The sequence below is a fragment of the Vipera ursinii genome (genome assembly GCF_947247035.1).
Source record: "Vipera ursinii genome assembly, chromosome: 1".
In the NCBI taxonomy this organism is placed as follows: domain Eukaryota; kingdom Metazoa; phylum Chordata; class Lepidosauria; order Squamata; family Viperidae; genus Vipera; species Vipera ursinii.
Window position 1 is genome coordinate 286328285 of NC_139512.1, and position 19829 is coordinate 286348113.

Genomic DNA, 19829 nt, shown 5'->3' on the forward strand with positions numbered 1-19829 from the left:
CTATATGCTATATAAGACAAAAAAAAACTTACCAAGCATCTTGTAAGTGGGGAATGGGGAAAGAAACTTACCAGCAATTGTTTACCTGGAGGTTTATGCAGTCATTAAAGATCCTTATTTCTCAAAAAAAGGTGCTAAATAAAGTGTGTTCTATTTTATGAGAACAATGTCTTTGCAAACTTCCAGATACATTTCAAAAAACATGTTGTCTAGAATTCGGGAGTTGAAATCTGGGATTACTACCAGTAAGGCTGTCAAAGCATAAAGCCATGATTATTTAAACTATACGCAAGGACAAAAACTTGCAGAATGAAATGCCAGACCTGGTTCACAAATAATGGCAGGCAAGACTTTCTCAAACAATTATTTCTTGGTATGTAGATTGTGGCCTGGCCATATAAATCATTAAGGTATAATGAGTTTGCACATCACAATAATGAACAAATCGCCTTTTTGACTGACATCATTTATGAAGTAGGCTAGTGTACTAGTTATTTCATTTCCCAGTTCCTGCATGTTAAATCTAGTAAAAAAGTGAACTAACACAATTTATTAAAAGGCATAAGTATTCATGAAGTACAGTTGGCTTCATCAAAAATTAATCTATAGCTCAAGAAAGCTTATGCCTTGAGAAAAAATCTATTGGTCTAGAAAGATGGATAAAGATAATGTTTATAATTTTAATAGATATATGTATTATGCTGTTTTATTGATGTTGTTTTAATTGTTAATTGAGAGCCACACAGAGTTTGATACAAGGTGGGAGGCTATATAAATGTTTTAAATGAATAAAATTAAATACATAAATTCAAGTAATTTTGGTGGAAAGACACCTTCTGAATTTATCAAATTCTCCATAAAAATTTAAACATTTAAAATTCTAGTTTTTAAAACGCTTGAGATCGCTATATGTGTGGAAGAACAAAATGGATTACAATCTAATAATGAGTTAAACACAAACACTGGTTTTTATATAAACATTTGAAGTATTTTAATTATATTTTTACATAACAGATGAGCAAAAGATACCACTAGTGCTTCAAGATTTAGAATATGTATGTTCAGGAAATTATCCATAAAAATATGTTTATGTTACATAACATATTGCAGCATATATACTTCTGGGTTAGTGCCTTTAGCATCCTCTTGGTATCAAAAAAGGTAAGCCAGTATTTTCTTATCACTGTGATATGGTTCATAAACTTGGTGCACGAGCATACATAACAGCCTTTCATTGACGTCATCAATGATCTACTTGCTGATGATAAAGTCATACATGTACTTCAAAATCTAGCAAAACCAAAGAGGCTCCACAGTCCATTCTGTATGGAAAGTGCTTCACAATTTACCAAAGCTGAGAAGCCCACAGAGCTGTCAACCAGCTGCATAGTTGCTAAGGAATGAATAGAACATAGGAAGCTTCAAGCGTTGTTGGTCCTTGCGACACCAAGAGATCACTGTTCCTTCATTATTTGCCGTGTACAAATGATGGCCATCACACGAAAAGGTAAGGCTATAAAGTTTTCAAAAAGACACAAATAAAAACAAGTCTGTCAGATAGCCTAGGTCCTACGGTACATATCATTAAAGGGGGAGAGGAAGAGAAAGAAAAGGATATAGCCTGTGAATGGGCTAAAGACCCACTAAGTCTAGTCTGTCCTACTCAGGCCGGCAGAGAGGACCTACTGTGGATCCCTTCGGTCAAAGAACTCCAAGTGTCACTGTCGGGATCCAGAAGAAGAGCCTTCTCTGCCGCAGCACCCACCCTTTGGAACGTCCTGCCCTCCAAGTTAAGATCTGCCTCCAATCTCCTATCATTGCATAAGAGCCGGTTCGGCAAGTTGGCCTGGGGACCCAATGGGGAAGTTCAATTCTGGATTGATAGCAGATTGATAGCAGTGTCTCCCAACTCATCCATTTTTTTTAATTAAACATATCGATGTATTTTCTTTGGTTTTTTCCCCGTTTTTTCTTTTCCTTTGGTTATTTTATTGTTCTATTTTGCTTTCATTTTGTTTAAACTTCCTTATTATTTCTTCAGGGATTTTTTTTCCCCGCTCTTCCTAGAGCAGAGGTCCCCAACCTTTTGGGCACTAGGGACCAGTGCCATGGAGAAAGGTTTTTCCACGCACCAGAGGGGGTGTGGTTTTGAATATTGCCTGCATCCCAAGGATGGGACTTGCTTGTTTGTGCAGCCTACTTGCTGGCATGCTGTAGACTGGTGCCGGTCCAAAGACCGGAGGCTGGGGATCCCTAGCCTAGAGTAGTCCCATGATGAGATAGGAGGCAAATAAATTTAATAATAAAGACAATACAAATGTTAATTTTACTCATTTTGTTTCATTGAATACATGTATTTCTGCTCAGCAGAGTTTTATTATAGAAACCAAACCATATGAGGTATACACCATAATTGATGCATATCAAATCTACTTCCATCTGTTAATTATTTCATTCCGTGTGTTTTCCTAGCTAGTGATATCTCTTGCAATAGACTGCTTATTTAGCTAGATTTACACTGAGTTTTATTGTTTACAAAACATATCTCTCTACAGCAAACTGGCATGTAAGCAATCACATTTGCCTGTCCAATGTAGCCTTTCAAACCTTATTGATATGATCTGGAACCCCATGGAATAGATGTGCAAAAAATTACTTGAGGAAATATAAAGCATACTGGTAGTCCTCACTTGTCTCATTTAACAGCCTTTTATACTATTGTATAAAAAATAACTTTGCAACCAATCCTCGCTTTTATAACCATTGCAGTATGTCACAGACATGTGATCCCTATTCAGGCATCTGGCAACTTGTTTGTGACAAGCAGAATTAATACATAAGGTGGAAGTAAAATCATAAGTCACGATCATACGATGTCTTGCTTAATAACGACAATGATTCACTTAACAACCAAAGGGGAAATGAGGTAAGCCGACCATGATCATATGATATATGGCTTAGCAACCATGACAGTTAATGATGGAGTTGCTGATCCTAATTGCCGTTGCCAAGCAACTTATTACTGCAAGATGTTATATTACCAATTTTCTAACCTTTCTCCCCTTCGATTAATTCTGCATTTTAACAAGGAACACATTATAGGGATAGTTTAACGTCATATTAGGCATTGGGCACTTTTATTAAAACCAAAAGTTATTAAGTGCTACTTCCAAAACAGAAACCTTAAGGAAACTCTAAAGATAAGCAAAGGCATAACAATAAATTACTAAATGCTACCAAATGATCTTTTTTTTACCTGACAATTGGTTTATTTGATTTAGAAAATGTAATTTCCCGGACAGGTTTCAAATCCCATGTGCTCCACAATCTAAAGAGAAAAGACAGAATGAATGCTACTTTGTGCAGCCTAAATGACAGAAATTGCTTTTGTATTCTGCCATGACTTTTGCTCTAGTTATGTTGCAGATTCGTATAATCTGTTGAACTGAAATCGAAGAAAACTGAATGTAATACTGAAAAACACGATCCTGCTGCACAATGCATACAGTATATATATACATTTTGTTATGACTTTTACATTTTACGGTAACAGAAATCAGAATTTGAGAGAAGGCTTGCTGTGCGGGAAGAGATCCCAAACCCATGTATTACAGCATCTTATTTCCAAATTTGTCAGTTGTGCCATTGGTCTACCCTGAACAAAAAAAAATATATCTAGTTGTTTATAGATAAGATCCATCATTATAGTCAAGCACATTCCCTCCCGCCAAAGTTCTGTTTTATCTCCTGAATCTCTATTGTAATAAATTATTCCCGGATACAATGTCAGATTTATATCTTTTCATTTAAGTGAGATAGCCCCCATATTTGATCTCACAAAATTACAAGACATCCACAGCATTCAGAGGTTCGTTAGGTTGCCATCTTTCATTACAATATAATGATTCATGATAGACACCATCCTACATGGGAAAAACAAACCAGTCACTAGGCATAATCATCTATGGGCATAAGTCAATTCTGAAAAAACCCAAAATTAAAATTGAGAAAATTTCAATCATCCAGATATATTGTTAATATTTGGCTGAGTCTATAAGTGCTTGTCTTTCCTGCCCTGGAATTATTGATTCAGAAGGGCTGCTTTTCTCTGATAAATGTTAGACGCAGCTAGCCACTTCACAATTCCTTGAATGGGATGCTAGCTAGTTCACTGGAGTTGATGCTACCTTGTGCTCTGCCCATGCAGTCTACCTGAAAAAAAGACCACATTCTAAGGTCCATGCTAGAATCTAAAGGACCACTTTGGCACAACTTCACAATTCTTTGGAGGTATTGACTATAAGGCTGCCGGAAGAATCTCCTGCATCTTCTCCTCATATTCGTTTGAAGGTCTTACTTCCTTTTCTGCATAAATACAAGGAGAATCATCAATAGGTAAAGAATGAGGAACAGCAGGATTTATTTGATGGGCTTACGGGGTCCACCTTTCTTCTTCAAAAGCAATCTCAGTTATCCATGAGTTAAATTATTACAGTTTATCACTGTCAGGCTTCATACCAAAGATTCCACAGCAAATCTGAACTCTACAGATACTTCAACCCCTTAGTTAAGAATAGGCTTAGCAGAAGACACTCAGATATGACTCAACAAAATTAAAGTCTTTATTTATAGACAGGAATTAAATTATATAGGCATTTTGCCCATTGCAGGGCAACAGAAGTCAAAGGCATTATATTCATCTGTTCTCCAGAGTTCAAACTCTTAGGCTTTTTCCTCATAGTTTTCCAGGTTAACATACTTGGTGGTTCACTTAGTGATCCTGTATACTCAAACATGTTTTCATAGTGGTTCTCTGCCTTGAAATTGTTGGTTGCACTTAAAATGTTTTAAACCAGAGGTCCCCAACCCCCAGCCCACTACAGGCCCATGGCCTGTTCAGAACTGGGCTGTGAAACAGGCAGGCCGGCACACATACACGCATGTGCAGCTCAACTTGCTTGAGCAGCAGCCAGTGCACAAACACATGCATGCACAGCTCCATCTGCAGTCGAGCTGCATGCACCGGCACACCACTTGCGCAACTTGAGCTACAGCACACAACATCACCAGTTCCCCTCCCCCTCAGCCAGGCCACCAAGCCACAAATGTTGGTGACCGCTGCCTTAATCTATGTCAATATAGTGCATATACAAGTAGCCCTTGATTACTAAACACTCAGTTAGCAACCATTCAAAGTTACAACAGTGCTAGAAAAAAACAACTGGTCCTCAAAGTTGCAGCCACTGTAGTCTCCCCTTAGTCATGTGATAGCAATTTTGGACTTGGCATCTAGCACACATTTGCAACAGTTACAGCATCCTGCAATCACCATTTGTGACTTTCACAACTGACTTCCAACAAGCAAAGTCAATAGAGAAAGTGGCAAGAAGTGACAGGTCACAGTCATGTAATGTTTTTAATGATCCATGGTGATTTGCTTAACAACCAGAGCTGGAACTGACAAACTTACATAAGTTGAGTGACAAACTTACATAAGTCAAACTTAAATAAGTTACATGACATTTCACTTTATGATTGCTTCAGTGAGTGACAGAGTTGCCAGTCGCAATTATGGTTGGTAAGTGAGGACTTCCTAAACCTCTTACTTGGTGGAATGCAAGCAACATTATGTTCGCCTGTGATGTAGCCTCTAGATTAGGGACCGAACTTTACATAAAATAGCATGAGCATAATTGCTTTAATTATGAATGAAACACTAAAACACATATCAGAAGAATTCTGTTAATATTTCCTTTTACAAAAAGAAAGATAGTAATGTTGAATGTACAAACTAAATTTATACTACTTGGTAAAACATTTATACTGCTTGGTAAAGCATTTGGCAGTATTCTGAACGGAAAGGTCAAGAGATGAAAATAAGCAAAATTTGGGAAATACAGTATAGTTTTATACTTTATATAGGGTACAAAGACTAGATTTTTGCTTTTCAATGAACTATAGAAATGTACATGTATTTCCAAAGGTTTTTTGTTCTTTGTACTGAAATAAAGCTATAAAAATAGAATCTTTGTAGAACAATGAAGGAAAATGTTTTCACTACATCATAGAATAAAGCCAGAAAGCAACTACACATATCTTAAAATCAGATATTTTGGGGTGAAAACAATGCACACACTGAATAGTACCCAAAAATGTTTTATAAGTGACATATATCTCTAAAAATGAAAAGGCTCTATTAGCGTTACTCACCTCACAACTCCATTTTCTAACCCTCCAGCAATCACATTGATAGAGATTCCTTCAGGCTGGTTGGAGAAAGCAACAGAGCATATGATTTCTCTGCAATGCACATGTCCTACCAGGTCACCATTGACTGTCCAGAGTCTGAGATCACTACCACCACCAACTGAAATATAGTCAGATTATTGAGTAAGCAAAGTAAAATCTAGAACACAGTGAAACAAAGTAACATATAGGATCCAAATAATTCTACTAGAACAAAGGAACGAAAAACTTAGTCATATAGAAGCAATGAACTGTATACCACCATCTGTAACAATGTCTACAAGAATATGTAATAAAAATTGTTATAATTGGTTGATATAAAGGTAAAAGTTTCCCCTGTCCACTCATTTCCATCTTTAGGGGGTGGTGCTCATCTCCTTTTCTTAGCCAAGGGAAGCAGAGTTGTCTGAAAACATTTCTGTGGTCATGTGGTCATATGTTGAGACACATGGAACGCTGTTACCTTTCTACAGAAGTGGTACCTATTTATCTACTTGCATTTGTATGCTTTCGAACTGCTAGGTGGGTGAAGCTGGGGCAAGTAACGGGAGCTCACCCTGTTGCACAGCACTCAGGTCTATAACACGGGCTGTCAGTTTTCCAGCTGACAAGCTCAGTGTCTTTAACCACTGAGCCAACACGCACTCAACTGAGTAATATAATCATAAGTAATCATCACTAAAAGACAAAAGATATCACTGGATTTTACAAAGACTTTTTGTCAATGGAAAAATAAAAACTTTCTTTTATTTGGGGATGTAAGAAACATTTGAGAAATTACCCTCATGTGAAAAAAATAACTACACCCCATTTATTTATTTTTTTACTTTTTCCACATATTTCAACATACAGATATTTGAACATTTCAACACTAATTGATAAATGGGATATAATATAAAAGATATCATGCACTATTTACATTTTATGGTCCATTATGTAATTTAAGTAAACATAAATGCAAATTTCCCATGTGGAAAAACCCAAGTACACTCCTACATAATCACTTCCGCAAATATCTAAAATTAGAATCCGTTGCACCACTTCAGGTGCAAATAATTAAAACATTGTTAGGAAGGATCTGGGAGGAACCTGTCTTTATTTAAAATTCAAGTATTTAGTTTGATTTGCCCTTTGTTATTTTAGCGTCTACTATTACAATGCCTAGATCAAAACAGTTCTTTGCGGTCTTCAGAAAAAAGAGGTATTTCAGGAGAAGACCCTGATACCAGTGGTAAAGCATGGTGGTGGAAATGTTATGATATGCAACTGCTTTGCTGTATCAGGGCCTGGGTAATTAACCATCATAAAATCCATTATGAATTCTTTATGCTATTACAGAGTCTTGGAGAAACTTTCTAGTGTATCCACTATGTAATGGCAGAAAGAAAAAAAAAGAAATAGTCAAGTGAAAGTTTGGATCAAAATCCCATTTTGATGCTATGGAGAGATTTGAAATGGACTGTGCTTGCAAGAAACCTCTCAAATGTACACAACTGAAAGAATTCTGCATGGAAGAACGAGAAAAAAATCCTCCATCTTAAAGAAAAAAATGTCAGAGACTGTAGACAGTTATAAGAAACTTATTCTTGAAGTTGCTTCTGCCAAGGGGGGCAATGCCAGTCATCAGGGCCAAAGAGGTATTTACTATTTGCACAGAAGGAAACAGCATATATGTTAATTTTTTCTTGAAAAATTGTTTTTTTTTTTCATAGTATTTCTTCAATTACCTCACCTTTATCTTTAATACTGTTTCAATGAAATACTGATCTCTCCATATATGTTGAAAAAAATAAAACTATTACTTAGGGTGTACTTACTTTGTCATATTATTATATTTACATGTGAAAAACCACAGAAATGTTCAAAATGGGTTTCCTCTAAACACTGAAAGAAACAGTTATGGGAAGTCTATTCCTGGTGTGCAGACTGTCAACATAGCTTACTGGGCTATTATTCCACAGAATTAACACAGCCAAATTGAACCTCTTGGTTCAAGCATCGCTTGAAGTTCATTTAGCTTTCTGTGTTTTTTAGGAAATAGAGAGCTAGAGGTTCTCAACAAATTTACTGTTACTCTGGTGGTTAAGGCACCAGGCTAGAAACCAGGAGGCAGTCAGTTCAAGTCCTGCCATAGCCATGAAAGCTATCTGGATGACCTTGGGTCAGTCAATCTCTCTCAGCCCAACCCTTCTCACTGGGTTGCTGTCGTGAAGATAATAGGAGGAAGAAGGTGTGTTGGATATGTTTGTTGAGTTATTTGTAAAAATAATAACAGCAGGATTCAAATAAATAAAAATACCCTTTGGACCAGGACTCAAAAATATCTTCCTAAGTTGGCCCAGTTTTGTGCCACCATCTGCATAATATGTCACACCATTACCTAAGTTTGGATACTTATTTATTCATCACGTTCTATAATACTGTTTTTATTCTATTATATGCACTCTTATTTATCTTTATATCCCATTATATTCATTGTTTTTGGATAGATAGATAGATAGATAGATAGATAGATAGATAGATAGATAGATAGATAGACAGACAGACAGACAGATAGACAGACAGACAGACAGACAGATAGACACACACAGAAGACACACACAGAGATGGATGGATAATAGATAATAATGCCTCTTAAGCATTATTAAGATTGAAATCAGGAAGAACATTAATATCTAACTGAAGCTCAATCAGCACTGGTTATTAATTTAATTTAATTTAATTTTTAATTTAATAACATTTATATACCGCCCTTCTCCCTGAGGACTCAGGGCGGTTCACAGGGCAGAATAAAATAGCCAATACAAACATTAAAAGGTGATTAAACAATTGCCCTAATTAAAAACAATAGAAGTACAGTTCTAAAAAACCCCGAGATAAAATTAAAAGACCAAAAATAAAACAACCCCACCGATCCCCATCAGGCTAGGCCAGCTTGTACAAACAAAAATGTCTTGAGATCGCGACGAAAGGAGCGAAGATCGGGCGCCATCCGGAGCTCTACCGGTAGCTGATTCCACAGCTCCGGAGCGCCCACAGAGAAGGATCTCCCCCTGGGGGCCACCAATCGACATTCTCTGATCGGTGGCACCCTGAGGAGGCCCTCTCTGTGGGAACGCACAGGGCGCAGGGAGCTTGATGCCGGCAGCAGATGTTCCCTAAGGTACTCCGGCCCCATGCCATGGAGGGCTTTAAACACCGTTACCAGTACCTTGAATCTCACCCGGAAGACAACTGGCAACCAATGCAGCTCACGGAGCAGAGGTGTAACGTGGGAGTATCGGGAGACTCCCAACACCACTCTCGCGGCTGCATTCTGTACCAGTTGGAGCTTCCGGGTGGTCCTCAAGGGCAGCCCCATGTAGAGAGCGTTGCAGTAGTCCAGACGAGAGGACACGAGCGCATGAGTGACCGTGCACAAATCATCCCGGCTAAGATAGGGCCGCAACTGGCGCACCAGGCGAACCTGGGCGAAGGCCCCCCTAGTCACAGCTCCTATGTGGTCTTCTAAGGTGAGCCGTGAATCTAGGAGGACTCCCAAGTTGCGAGCCCTATCTACGGGGGGTAATAGTTCACCCCCCATAGCCAGAGGTGGAATGTCCGAATAAACCCGGGATGAAGGTATGCAAAGCCACTCAGTCTTGTCGGGGTTGAGTTGAAGTCTGTTCCTCCCCATCCAGACCCGAACCGCCTCCAGGCAACGGGACATCACGTTGAGGGCATCACTGGGGTGGTTTGGGGTCGAAAAGAAAAGTTGGGTATCATCAGCGTACTGATGATACCCAACTCCAAAGCCACGAATGATCTCACCCAGCGGCTTCATGTAGATGTTGAACAGGAGAGGCGAGAGGACCGACCCCTGAGGAACTCCACAAATGAGAGACCTCGCGGTCGACCTCTGCCCCCCTGCCAACACCGACTGCGAACGTCCCAAGAGATAGGAGGAGAACCACTGTAAAACTGTGCCTCCCACTCCCAATCCCCTGAGACGCCGCAGCAAGATACCATGGTCGATGGTATCGAAAGCCGCCGAGAGGTCTAATAGGACTAGAACAGAGGAATGCCCTCTGTCCCGAGCCCTCCAGAGATCATTCACCAGCGCGACCAATGCCGTCTCCGTGCTGTGCCCGGGCCTGAAACCCGATTGGTAAGGGTCTAGATAATCCGCTTCATCCAGGACCAGAGGGAGCTGATGCGCCACCACACTCTCAACAACCTTCGCAAGAAAGCGGAGGTTGGAGACAGGACGAAAGTTGTTCAATACAGCTGGGTCCAGGGCAGGCTTCTTGAGGAGAGGCCTCACCACCGCCTCCTTCAAGACGGCGGGGAAGATACCCTCACTCAAAGAAGCCGATATAACTGCTTTCTAAATTAGCATTTAGAAAAATTGCAATGACTTGGGTATTCAACAAGCCTTTAGGTATGATAGGCGATTCCCTCTCTGAAGTATGGGATTGCTAAGTTTTCAAGACATTTTTTATTATTTATTTATTATTTAAATTTATATACCGCCCTATTCCCATAGGACTCAGGGAAAATTAAAATACATAGTATACAAAATTAAAATAAATTAAAACTATTAATTAAATTACAATCCCTGAAGTTAAACTAAAACCCAATTAAATTAAATTAAATTAAAACCCCTCAGTCTGGGCCAAACAGCTCGAAGAACCAGGTTTTCAAGTCCCGGCGAAATGACCGAAGGTCGGGGGCAGTCCTGAGTTCCATGGGAAGTTGGTTCCATAGGGCCGGCATGCCCACAGAGGACGCCCTTCCCCTGGGAATAACCCGCCGGCATTCCTTAACCGGCGGTACCCTGAGAAGTACGATAGAGGTAAGGCCTGTTATTATTATTGCAGGATTTTTACTGCCTTATTATTATATTCTGTTTTAATCCTTCTATTGTGTTGGAGTGTGTATCTAAAAACCCAAATAAATAAGTAAACATACACCTCCTTTAGATATCTGAAAAGCAGAAAATCTCTTCTTCTAACACTAGCAACACAAGCCTCCTGAATCAGCTTGTAAACACATACTGTAAATCTCCTGAAAGATGGAATAATAGAATTAATACTGCGCAAAGGTCCAGAATATCTACTTTAATAAACTTCTTCCAGCAAAAGTATGTGGAGAAAAGGCAAGCAGTGCAGCTCAGGTAAAAATTCATTTACACTCCAGTGTGTGTTAAAATCCTGAGCTTCTTATCAGAGCAAGGAAGAGCAACCAAGTATGAGATTCCCTGTTTTGAAAAAAAAATCAGAAAGTTGTTTCAGCTTTAGGAACTAAAATGAATTGTATCAAATTATTTGACAATTTTGGCCTCCATAACCATGTGGCTGCAGAAGATAAGATTTTAAGAACGTAAGCATAAACTTTTAAAGAAATAAAATCTTTGAATCAGTAGAGGAAACAGGTTAGAAATAATATTTACAAGTCTTCATATTCTGTGGGACCTTCCCCCTCAACTGATGTTTAATTTATGATCATAATTATCCTGCAAGCAGGATAAATGAATAAGTATCCCTGTTCTATTAATATTAATATTCCAATCACAGGAACAGAATAGGAATTTCTGATCTGACCGTCACAGGTAGAGTCCTTGGATGAGTCATGTTAAGGAGAAGAGTATGTGGAAGCTTCTCTTTGGCTCCCATACGTATGCAGAGAAAAAAGATTTCCTCCTCTTACCAGACTGAACCATGTGGATGGGGAGCTGATCTGGGTATGTGAGATAGAAGACTGCTTGGAATGTGCATGTGCATGTATAGGAAACTATGGGTTGCCTCTTTTAAAACATTAAAAGGTTGCCAATAAATATTTTCAAATGCCAGGGACTTTTTCAGATAGCTCTGGACAAATTCACACTATCTACTGGATCCTTCTATTTTTAGGGACATCTATACTGCTCATTTTGAGAGGGGGGAGGGAGAACACAACCTTTATTTGCTTCATTTTTTTCATCCACAGTTAATTTTAATGTAATCCCTATGCTGCCAATTATTTCTCATCAGGAGGCCAGGAGGAGATATAATTTCAACAAAAGCAATTTGGGTTTATTTTCCCCATGTTGTATCTTGGTTAACAAATGTAATGTCAAAGCCAGAAACTCTTAAAACACAATTTTGAAGCAACAATATCACCTATATGTGCCTGCGTACAGCTACAAAACATATTCTCATTAGCATGCGGTGATCATCTTGCCAGGATTCAGAAACATTACAAGTTGTTTGGTTGAAGATTCCAAATGAAGATTCCAAAATCCCAGATCTAGACAGAATGTCAAAAACCATACAGAGCCACTACTGGGTCATGCAAACTATGATAATCTGGATGATCAATCTGAATCAATATGTTTCTTATTCTTGCCAGACCTGAAATTGGGATTCTTCAATATGTTTATTTTACTAATTTATTTATAAGAGATATATTTCTGAGTTCAACTGAAAATTAGAATAGAATAGAATAGAATAGAATAGAATAGAATAGAATAGAATAGAATAGAATAGAATAGAATAGAATAGAATAGAATAGAATAGAATAGAATAGAATAATAGAATAGAATAGAATAGAATAGAATAGAATAGAATAGAATAGAATAGAATAGAATAGAACAGAACAGAACAGAACAGAACAGAACAGAACAGAACAGAATAGAATGGAATGGAATGGAATGGAATGGAATGGAATGGAATGGAACAGAATTTATTCAACTGGATCACTGAGCAAGCGTTTAGATAATTCTAATTACAATTACAGTAATTAGATCATTTTGCTAGATTTCTATTGTGGAAAATTTATTCTGTGGACAAATGTCAAGTTCAATACTCTGATTCCAGAAGTACAAGTTCTTGAAAAATTCCCTTCTCTGCTAAAAATATAGGGGTGAATGAAAGAAATTCAAGCCTGAGATCTTGGAAAGCAGCTGTCAGTAATGAGCTGATATAAACATCGATGTTTATACCATAGAAGGAATTTCCTGTCTTAATATAATAAAAACAATTACATATTGGCACAACTACAGTATGGTCTTGGTTTGGGAACATTAACTCGAGAACTAGACATTTTATAGTTTTAAGGTAAAGGAGAGGAGAGTTTCATAAAACCTAAACGGGAAGGTGTTATTTTTTCCCTTTCCCCTAAACCATGTTTGCATATTCTTAGAAGTGTAGTTATGCTTCTTCAAGTTGCTACACTATATAGGTTTGAAGCAGCACTATATGACACCATAGGTATACAAAATATAATTCCACTACCATCTAGTGGTAAACTGGATTTTTGGAGCCCAGATATCGTATTCTTATCTATGCAACACTCTATGAGACTCCTTCATAGAGAATAAAAGGCCCCATCAAGAGAATGTCAACCCTGGGTCCAAATCAAACAGAGAATTCAAAGCCTTGAGAAGCTCTAGGATCCCGATCCAATAAGTCAGTATATAAATAAAGAACAGGCTTTTTTCGGAACAGGAAAGAGTATTTCTAAAGGGAATACCAATAGCAGCTTGATCGTGGTAGACTTGCTTTGATTAGCTTTACAGTAATTTATGACCAACTACTGTTGGGAAAAGAGATTAGATTAACACCTTGTGCTAAGCTGTTGTTTATTTTAACAACACTGCATTTCACTGAATAAATCATACAGTCCTGGTTCAGACATAATACTCTAAAGATGTGATTTACAAATCATAACCAAACAAATAACACTCTGGGTTAGCACATCGTTTCCAAAAGTGCAAATTAGGACCTCCAGTGGAGTCACTTAGACAACAGAGGTCCTTGCTGAACAGGCCTGCCAGTTTGATGCAAATATATGCTAAATGCAAAGCATGGAAACTGCTTCAGACCCTTTATGAAGCCTGAATGATGTTCCTGTTTTTTTCGATGCTTTCTTTGCTCTTGCCTCTTGAAGGGAGAGCAATGGTACCTGGAGGACATAAGCCTTCAACAAAAGCTCTGACCATCTGCCCTGATCCTTACAATGGGAGCGGGTACTGCCCATTATGCTGCAGGGAGGAGGATATTACAAAAGGGGACCAGCAGTTTACAAGCGCAGATCAGTGAGCCAGAAGTGAAAGAGGAGAAAATGGGCTGCGGCTGTTTTATCTGTTGAGGAGCATAAATTGGGAGAAAAAGAGAGCTTTCAAAGCATCTACAAACTGCAGCAGTTGAAGAGAAGGTAATGTGGGGAAAACACTTTTTGCTCTTCCCACCCTGGATTTTGATGAATGAGCTTTGGAAGCTGTCTGAATGAAACCCAGATTTCAGAAACTACGCATAAATAAACAACAAACATCTTGCCTCCATTAAAAATATGTTGGAGCTATGTTTGTTTTCAACAAAAGAATGTTATAAGTTGTATGGCTCTATCATTGTTTTATTTAATATATACATTAAAATTTAAGTATTGAAAGTACTGTATATTGTATATGTATTTCTTACACAAACCTAACTCCAAAAAAAGGTTTATTTGTGGAGAGATAATTGTATAAATTCATAAATGCATCATTATAGGAAGTCACAGGTCAGTGATTGAATCCAGACAGCATCTGGCTCTAAGCTCCTATCTTAACCTTGTTACTGATAACCTAAATTGAACTGACATATGATGAATCTAAATTCATCTGTTTGTCAAGGAAATCCTTAGCTTTTAGTATGAAATGGTGCCTCCAAAAGGATCTGGTAAATTGACTACCCGCTGACACGACTGAATTCAGATTTTATTTCATCCTGAAAGTCTCCCCAGTATAACCCATTTATTTAGTGACACAATTGGGAAAAATTAAGACTGTATTTTATAATTTCACCAAGGATCATTAGGAAAGTAGTTTAGCTCTTCAATCATTTCTGATTTGCTGACTAAATCCAGGCTTTCAAGTATCAAAGCATTTTTATGTTTGGGCAAAGCAGCCGACAATCTGCCCAAAGGGACTGTCTTTCCATAATCACCCTTATTATTTGAAACTGAGGATTGTGCTTGAGAAAAAGAAATTTTTGAGCAGAAAATTAAGAGAAACTTCTCCAATAATCTGTTGTGTAACAAGTGCTGAATGTGTGCTGAATGTGCACTGAAACCCATCAACTTATTGAAGCAAATAGAATTTAATTTCTTTGGTTAGATTATTTGTAGTGATTTTAGCTGGAATTTCTTTGTATGTTCATTTCCCTATTGTTTTTTCCTAATTTTTTCTTTTCCCAACAAACCCTATTTTAGAATTGTGGTTTCATTAGTTTAATAAGTCAGTTTCCCATTAAAACTATATAAGACTGCATAGTTCCACTTTGCATTTAAGGACTTGCGCATGGTTTGTTATGTATTTCTGGGCTTAGGGGTCAAAACATCTTTCTTTCTGTTCCTTTTAGGGCTGTTAGGAAAGTCCTTGATAGGCTAAGAACTCCCTTGGTGCACCAACTAAGTGGTGCCAGAAAGTTCAGTCTGATATATATTGGCTTTTCATAAGTATTCATTAATCACAACCCAAGAATCCATTACAGGAAGAAGCCCTCCGGTGATATTTAATTCCCTTCTCAATTTGTAATAACAGCAACCTGCTTCAACAATGTGCTGGACCTTAAACTATCTTCTGATTCTCTTGTATGCCAATTTACTTTCTGAAAAGTTAACTGGCTAGCCAGTCACCCAGGCTCTAGACCAGGGGTGGGCAACCATGGCAACTTTATGACCTATGGACTTCAACTCCAAGAGCACAGTTGACTCAGGAATTCTGGGACTCAAAGTCTGCAGGTTGTAAAGTTGCCATAGTTACCCACCCCTACCCTAGATTGATGACAAATACAGCAACCATTCTTCCAATTCTAAACCATCTACCCAGGTTATTTACTATACACTTTTAAGACAAATGAGGGGCTATCAGGTAAGCCAGTTTCACTTATAGACCCTCATCCACCTGAAGTTACTACTGGAAATTAAGTTATTTAGTTAACTTATTCGCAGTATAGTTGGGAATCAGTTACATTTTTATTCTGACCAATGGAGATTTCTGCACAATTGAAAAGCTTGCATATCCTGACTGAAGTTAAGATAAGGATTTAACTTCTTACTATTTCCTTTGCAATTCTCTGAAAAATTGTATAACATTAACCTCATAGACTTGATGTTGCTAGTTTGCATAGCTTCCACTTGATAAGACACCTACCTGAATCACAAACAGTTGCAATGTCCCCTGTTGTTTCACTAGCAGACACTGCCGTAACAGGACTTTTGTGCCCAGCAAGACTTTGCACATAGCAGAGCCTGCAAAAATGATTTGATTGTTCAAAGAATCACTCTCAAAGAATCAATTATTAATAACATGTTGTAATGTTTTAAAGTAATGCTTTAAATCCTTATTTCCAATAGTAATATTGGAATATCTTATTACTTAATTGTTATCAGTGTGTAGAAGGGGCAAAATACACAGCTTAAGCAATCTTACTGGTGATTTTATAAAATGGAGCAATTCAACCTTCATTATAATTCAGAAATTGGGGACATTCGATATACTGTGTTTCCCTGAAAGTTAGACCCAGCCCGATAGTAAGCCGTAGCTTGATTTTGGGGGGTGGGCCTAATATAAGCCCTACTCCAAAACTAAGCCCTAGTTTTGGGGTGAGGTGCACCCCTAAAAATCAAGCTAGGGTGGGGATAGGGGGGGTGAAGCTGCCCCACGCACCCCGCACCCACTTACCTTACCAGCAGGACCAGCACAGCCAGGCCTCCCACACTCCCGACACCTGTTGCTCCGCTACCTGACTTCTTCTGTGGCCTCTTGCCGCCACTTGTGGCCGGATGCCATGTGGTGCATTGTGCCGTTGCCACTGCTCCTGGTAGGAGGCCAGATGGCGCTTTGGGTCACTTCCACTGCTCACGCACTTCAGGCCACTTCTGTTGCTTGCAGCAAGAGGCCACATGGCACTTATTTCCGCAAGGGAAATGGCCCAAAGAGCCACGCAGTGTCCTGCCTCAAGCTGCTGAAACGGGGCAAAGCACCATGCGGCCTCCTGCCATGAGTAACAGCAATGGCGCAATGCGCCATATGGTGTCCGGCTGCAAGTGGTGGCAAGCGGCTGCAGAAGTCAAGCAGCGGTGCGACAGGTGTCGGGGTGTGGGAGGCCTGGCTGTGGTGGTCCTAAGGTAAGACATTCTCCAAAATTAAGACCTAGTGCCTCTTTTGGAGGCAAAAAAAAATATATAAGACCGGGTCTTAATTTCAGGGAAACATGGTAGTAAGGAGGGTGATTTAAAAATGTTTATACCTGTTCAAATCCCATATGATACAGGTTCCATCTTTGCTCACACTTATCATGATGCTATAGGGTTTGCAGACTAGCAAGCTGGTGATCTCTGCAGTGTGTCCATATAGATGCATCTGAGACTCCATGTCAATTTCAGAGGGCTGCAAAGGGAAACAGACAACCATAAATTTACCAGAAGGAGGGAACAAAAGTAGTGTATTACAAGTCAAACTTGAGACTAGATTTGAAGATGCAGCTGTTTCATTCGTTATTTTACTGATTCAACAAGTGCTATTTCATTATTTTTGTCCTGAAAGGTGAAGGTTTCCCCTGTCTAGTTGTGTCTGACTCTAGAGGCAGTGATCTTCTCTGTTTCTTAGCTGAGGGAGCCAGCATTGTCCAAAAACACTACCGTGGTCATGTGGCCAGCATGACTAAATGCCAAGGGGCACGGAACACTGCTACCTTCCCACTGAAGGGGTACCTCTTTATCCAACTGCATTTGGATGCTTTTGAACTGCTAGGTTGGCAGGGGCTGGAGCAAGAACGGGAGCTCACTCCATCACATAGTGCTTGGGTCCCAAACTGCCGATTTGTCTGATTGACAAGTCCTGCGTCTTAATCATTTTTGTCTTATAGAACTGTTTTTCTCAATTTCACTTACAAAAACAGAAAGCCAAGACTGTTTATGTCTCAATTCAAGCTTTTCTTTAAAACTGAGTGCTTGATTGACAAACAATTGCTGCTATGGCATTAACTGTGAAAAGTAAGCTCATTTAGATCTTTCACATAGTTATTAGCACAGGGGAAAGCTCTAAATAGCTGCTCATTTTACAGCACATATTGTTACTTGAGTAATTCGTGAGCAGATATATCCTAAATATATTTCGATAGTTGAAACCAAATGGTGTGCAAAATCAGTAACTTTTACCGCATGCTGTTCTTTTTATTTCTCCTCCTTCCTCTCTTAAACGTGAGAGAGCTAATTAAGATGCAGGAATGTAATAAAACAAGCTGATAATAAAAGCTGAGGTGATAGACAATAGCTTTGATATGCCAGGTACAGCATTGTCTTGTTGGAATTCCAGAAGGAAAGCTGCTAGACTTTAAAAACTCGTTAATATACTAAATCCCAAGGTTTCTTATGCTGCAAAATAATTTTGGGCAAATAATGCACATTCAAATTGTACATTGAAAACAGTGTTTCAGCATCTGACCTACCTTTCATAGATAAGAAGGGCAGTAAGAGGTGTTTAGACCATGTTCACTAATTAGGGCATGTAGCTGACATGTTTTTCCTTATTTATTACTCTGTACAGAATCTCAGTTACTCTAAATAAATATTCATTTTAGAAGAGGAACCTAAACAGACCTTACTGAACATATTGTCATATCATATGGCCACTTCTCATGGTATTAGCTACACTCTGTATCAGAGGTCCCCCAAACCCCCATCCCCTCTCCTCCCCCGCCAGTCCATAGAGCTGGAAAGGTCGGGGACTACTGCTATAGGGACCAGAGTGTGAGGCTCCTGAGGAAGGCAACCTAAGGTCTACAACTGAAGAGCAGTGACACAAATGTTCTCATTTATCTCATATGACTGAACTTGTTTACAAACCAAGGCAAAATCTGTGTTGCAATAATTTACTCTGAAACAGTACTGCTATTATGAAAGTATTACTTTCAGATTGCAGAATCACCCAACAAACTGCTTAACCAGAGGAATAAGGAGATTTTTTTAAAAGATATTTTAAAAATCTCTTAATAACAGCATATCTTGGATACAAATTCATATAAGGATCATCTCATTTCTAAATCAGAGAATAATTACTTAAACTGACAAAATCCCTTTGATATGTACAGTATAACCAAAACCTGACTGGGGAATTCCCCCTAAGATGAAAACCCAAAGTGTGACTTCAGTTGATAGAGAATTTTATGGCTTTCAATGAAATAATCAGGAGTGAAACCCCATTTGTTAAAATGGACTCTAGATGCACCATAGAAGAGATACACGTAGCTCAGAACTGAACCGCTTGATTTTTGGTATGCTCTGAGCTTGGCTGGCCTTCTTATAGATGTTTCATTATCAAGCTAGATGACATCATCAATAGAAGAGAAAGTGGGGGTTGCTCTGCTAGTCTTGGTGGGGGCTGTGTTTCTTCCTTGACAGTTCTTTGATTGGAATATTGTCTCTTCCCTAATGGTTTATCTAGTGATGTTTCCTGCTTATGGGTGTATTGTCTGCTAAAAAAGATGCATTCTAATTGTTTGTTTCCTACCTGGAAGCTTGCTATTTGAACAGATAAGCTATCAACAGGTATCAAGATAGCGATAAACTCCATTTATATA

General features: G+C 38.7%; 1 protein-coding gene across 1 annotated transcript in view; it reads right to left on the minus strand.

Annotated features, from left to right (window-relative positions):
* Nucleotides 1-709: 709 nt before the first annotated feature.
* Nucleotides 710-19829, minus strand: part of LYST (lysosomal trafficking regulator) — a 98156-nt gene continuing 79036 nt past the window's right edge. The window contains exons 49-53 of the mRNA XM_083348208.1: nucleotides 17499-17638; nucleotides 16400-16497; nucleotides 6211-6367; nucleotides 3257-3328; nucleotides 710-1513 (exon numbers count right to left, since the gene is read on the minus strand). Coding sequence (XP_083204334.1) covers nucleotides 1375-1513; nucleotides 3257-3328; nucleotides 6211-6367; nucleotides 16400-16497; nucleotides 17499-17638 — 606 coding nt within the window. The 3' untranslated portion in view covers nucleotides 710-1374. The remainder of the gene's footprint in view (nucleotides 1514-3256; nucleotides 3329-6210; nucleotides 6368-16399; nucleotides 16498-17498; nucleotides 17639-19829) is intronic.